The sequence below is a fragment of the Ipomoea nil genome, unplaced genomic scaffold (genome assembly GCF_001879475.1).
Source record: "Ipomoea nil cultivar Tokyo-kokei standard unplaced genomic scaffold, Asagao_1.1 scaffold1303, whole genome shotgun sequence".
In the NCBI taxonomy this organism is placed as follows: Eukaryota; Viridiplantae; Streptophyta; class Magnoliopsida; order Solanales; family Convolvulaceae; genus Ipomoea; species Ipomoea nil.
Window position 1 is genome coordinate 745,590 of NW_017617731.1, and position 4,840 is coordinate 750,429.

Sequence of the window (4,840 nt, forward strand, 5' to 3'; positions counted from 1 at the left end):
TAGGCTTCTAAGCAAAATAGTCCTCCCACAGCTCCCGGGTTCAGGACACGTACCATCACGTATTCGGGAGAGAAGTGGTAGACAAAACGACACTAACCTTTATTCTGTAGGTTTACCATCTCGTGGCAATACCAACGACTATGGCTGGGGATATTTGGGCGATCCTAAAGCTTCCGCTGTAACGAGGCAGGTTACTTGTTTACTACAGTTTGTGTTAGTCTTAACATTATTATCTAACATTATAAACTTGATGGCCAAAAATTATTAACAAAAAAAAAAAAAAAAACACACACACACAATAGCCGACGGACTGATACTAGTATAGAATTAACCCCCAACACTTGCTGCAATTCACATAACAAAGTCTAGTAAAATAAGATGGAGGGTTTTCAAAAAAATAAATAAATCAATGAAATGGAGGGAATAGTAGAATCATTTATCTAAAAACATAATAAATGTGAATGAAGGTTATACCCTTCATTTATGTTCATTTTTTCCGTTAAGTTTTTTGATATATTATGCTATAAAAGTTGTACTATACAATATTTTGGACAAACATACCCCTACCGTTATAACTTCCGTTATCTTTTCCACTATTGTTTCTATGCACATACATCCACCATATATTTTCTAATATGTTTCAATAATAATAATAATAATAATAATAATAATAATAATAATAATAATAATAATAATAATAATAATAATAATAATAATAATAATAATAATATACACTTTATAATAATAATAATATATACACATTATATATTGAGGTTATATGTTAGTTATTTCTTAAAATATAAATATCAAATTTATAAAAATGTTTTACATTATTATTATTATTATTATTATTATTATTATTATTATTATTATTATTATTATTATTATTATTATTATTATTATTTACAATAATTTAAATATCTAAAATCTAAATAAATTTAAAATTTTACTATAAAGTACTAATGTTGGACACCTATTTCTTGCGCATCGCGCATAAAAATACTAATTAATTTATACAAGTCAATATCAATTAATGGGGATCACATAATTTGATACTGGTTCAGGTTCCCGTTTTGACAGTACTTTTTATGTGGCTGTGCTGTCACTTACCTATAGGTAAATGCATCACAAAATGTTCAAAAATGTATCATTAGATGTGGTGCGATATGATGTGTATTTTGTGATGTATTGATGCATTTTATTGTGATGTATTTCTGAACACTATATGATACATTTTTACATATGGTGAATCCGCACCAACTATACAGAAAACATTGTACGTATTTGAACCAATATCATTTGGTACTAATACACTATTTCTCGTCCATAATTTTGATATTGGTAAGAAAAGAAATGATATGGAGTATATTCTTCTATTTTGTCTTTATTTCTGCATTGCATTTAACAATATCAAATTATCAATCAATCCACTCATTTTGGTAGGCGTATGATGCAAACTTCCACTCCTAAAAATCCCATTTGCCCCACTTTCAACACATTCAAACCTATTCCAATTCAGGATATGTAATATTCATCAAATTTAGTCAAATCAATGTTTTTAATTATATTTTTGTTTTTAATTATATTTTTCCTTAATTTACTGAAAAGAAAAAATATAATACTTTTAATAAAAAAATAAATATTTTATACTAAAATGTAAAAGTATCACATTTTTCCTTATAAACAACAAATATTTTATTCATACTTAATATTACATTTCCTAATATAAGCATTACATTTGCATATGACATGATTCGACCTATCTCACGAATAAAGAACTTTGAGACAGTCTCAGACAAGTATGACTCTAAATATTTAGATTATCCTCAAAAATAATTTAATTTTTATATTTTTTTTTTAAATACATTTAATTTTTATATTTAGTTATTACATAAACATTTTAGATTTTAGATAAATCTCATCATTTGATCAACGCGTAATTTGAGAAGTGCTACCAAACCAGCCCTTAGGTTTGGATTCTACATTTCTATTTTCTACCTACTCACGAATATTTTATTAGTTAAAATTTTAAATTATTTTTATATATTCACTCTATCTTATTTTATGTGTCTGGCTCGATTAACGAGACTTGTTAAAATTATTTTAAATCTAATTTTTCATAATATTAAGTTTAGTATTAATATACAAAAGAGTATACAAAATTTATATATTTAAAAACTACACTAAAAAGTATTATTAAACACAAAAAATTAAATTTAAAAATAAGTAAAAAATACTAAAAAAATAAAGAAAGAAATAAAGAGTTTGTTTGACTTATGAATAATAAGTTGGACAGATAAAATGAGACAAAGCGAGTATTTATTATTATTAAATTAAAATAAAATTTAATCGGCATCACCGCCCCTCGAAACTTCCTGAAATGCAAAGCCGCGTTCACACCACTCACACGTTTTCTCGAAACCACATTGCAAAACCCCAAACCAGAATTCAAACATTCAATCCCCTTTTGCCTCTGTTCTGTCTGTTGATTGCAAAAAGTCAAAGCTTTTTCTTGATTTTCTGGTGGTCCCAAAAGTCTTAATTCCCAAATGCTTTCACATTTCCATTCACACATAACTTCGAACACCTTCCCTGCAATGCTTTCTGCCTTTTCCTATATATGAACTTTCCTCTTCTCCAGGAAAAATCCGGTTTTTCTTCTGCTACTTATATATATTCGTGGAATAATCGGCGAAAGGATTAATCAAATGAGCGCTAGTAACGTACCGAATAAGCGGAGACGGAGGAAGGTCGACGGCGTTTCCGGCGACGGTGAGGGGAGCAACGAGCGCGGGGTCGTGAAGACCCGGGAGGTGAAAGAGATCCTAACCTCGCTGTTGTTGCTTGAGGAGCAAGATAAGCAGGAGGAGGAAGAATTGGATAGGGAAGAGCTCGAGAGCAGAGCCCTTCTCGAAGCGAATCACAGGAAGACGAATCGCGCGATGTGGGATTATTTGTCCTACGTCCAGAAGCACGATAGCGCCGTGGAGCAAATCGATGGGAAGAGGAAAAGGAAAGGGAAGGGCAACTCTTCTGCCGCCGCCGCCGCCGCAATCGCGGCGGCGGCGGCCACCGAAGCGGCGGAGGAGCAAGAGATAGACCCCCCGGGTAGCGACAAACCCGGGTCCGCGCCGCCGCAGAGGCGGTTGTGGGTGAAGAACCGGTCGCAGGACTGGTGGGATCAATGCAACAGTGCGGATTTCCCAGAGGAGGAATTCAAGAAGGCGTTTCGAATGGGGAAAGACACATTCGAGTTGATCTGCAATGAGCTGAGCTCCGTGGTTGCAAAGGAGAACACCATGTTGAGAGATGCTGTCCCTGTGAGGCAAAGAGTGGCAGTTTGTATATGGAGATTAGCCACAGGTGAGCCTCTCAGGCTAGTTTCCAAGAAATTCGGCTTAGGCATTTCTACTTGTCATAAACTTGTTCTTGAGGTTTGTACTGCCATTAAAACTGTTTTGATGCCTAAATACCTCCAATGGCCTGATGAGGAGAAAATGAGAAGCATAAAGGATGAATACGAGGCGAATTCCGGGATTAAAAACGTAGTTGGATCAATGTACACTACCCATATCCCCATCATTGCTCCCAAGATTAGTGTGGCAGCTTATTTTAACAAGAGGCATACCGAGAGGAACCAGAAAACGTCCTACTCGATTACTGTCCAAGGTGTGGTTGATCCCAAAGGAGTGTTTACTGATGTGTGTATTGGCTGGCCTGGATCAATGCCCGACGATCAGGTCCTCGAGAAATCCGCCCTGTACCAGAGGGCTAATGGCGGCCTGTTGAATGGCGTTTGGATAGTTGGGAGCTCGGGTTACCCTCTCATGGATTGGGTTCTTGTTCCTTATGCACAGCAGAATTTGACATGGACACAGCACGCTTTCAATGAGAAGATCGGGGAGATCCAGCGTGTTTCTAAAGACGCCTTTGCTAGGCTGAAAGGGAGGTGGGCTTGTCTGCAGAAGAGAACCGAAGTTAAGCTCCAGGATTTGCCCGTTGTGCTCGGGGCGTGCTGCGTGTTGCATAATATATGCGAAATGAGGAACGAGGAGATGGACCCCGAGCTCAACTTCGAGCTCATTGACGACGAGATGGTGCCCGAGGTTCAGTTGAGGTCAACTTCTGCAAGAATGGCTAGAGATACTATTGCTCATAACCTTCTGCACCATAACCATGCTGGTACATCTTTCCTATCATGATTGAATTAATTGACTCCATTCTTGAATTATGATTCTTTCATGCTTATAGTAATTTATTACAGTTTATGTTATAGAAGATGATCCCTTGTCTTAGGGCTCTGTATTGTAACATTATTCCCCTCTTTTTTTCCAGATTAATGACTGTTTCTCTCATAGGCCATAGGGATTGAACAGAAATTGTGAACACATATTGTAATTCAGTTTCTATACTTTGATATAGCAATCATTAGATGAATTTTAGTAGAAGATGATTCTTTGATTACTAATGGAGTTTACTAATCTTCCCTTTTGTTTTTGGTGCATCTACTCAAATGGCTTCATGGTTTTACTAGATTCTTTCAAGTGGTTTTGGTTACAATCCCACTTACTTTTCTAAGGATTCTTTTGATCCAAAAACCATAATACAAAGTAAATTTATGTAATTGACTGCAAGATTTTTTGAACTTTTTCTTTTAAAAAAAAAATAGGATTCAATATTCCTCTAAATACGCATCATATTTAATAACCTCGTCACTAAGGGGGTGTTTGGTTGGCATGAATTGCGTTGGAGTTGAATTGTAATTCAATGAAATGATAAACTACATTGTTTGGTTGGAGGGAATTGCAATTCCCTCAATTCATTGAATTGCAATTCATAG

General features: G+C 35.1%; 1 protein-coding gene across 1 annotated transcript; it reads left to right on the forward strand.

The window, feature by feature from the left end:
• The first annotated feature begins 2,467 nt into the window (after positions 1 to 2,467).
• Positions 2,468 to 4,464, forward strand: LOC109185018. The gene has a single exon (XM_019335017.1). The coding sequence runs from the start codon at positions 2,709 to 2,711 to the stop codon at positions 4,200 to 4,202; it is 1,494 nt and encodes a 497-aa protein (XP_019190562.1). The 5' UTR covers positions 2,468 to 2,708; the 3' UTR covers positions 4,203 to 4,464.
• The last annotated feature ends 376 nt before the right edge of the window (positions 4,465 to 4,840 follow it).

Coding starts and splice junctions, on each gene's coding strand:
- LOC109185018 (XM_019335017.1), top strand. CDS start 2,709: ATGAGCGCTAGTAACGTACCGAATAAGCGGAGACGGAGGAAGGTCGAC.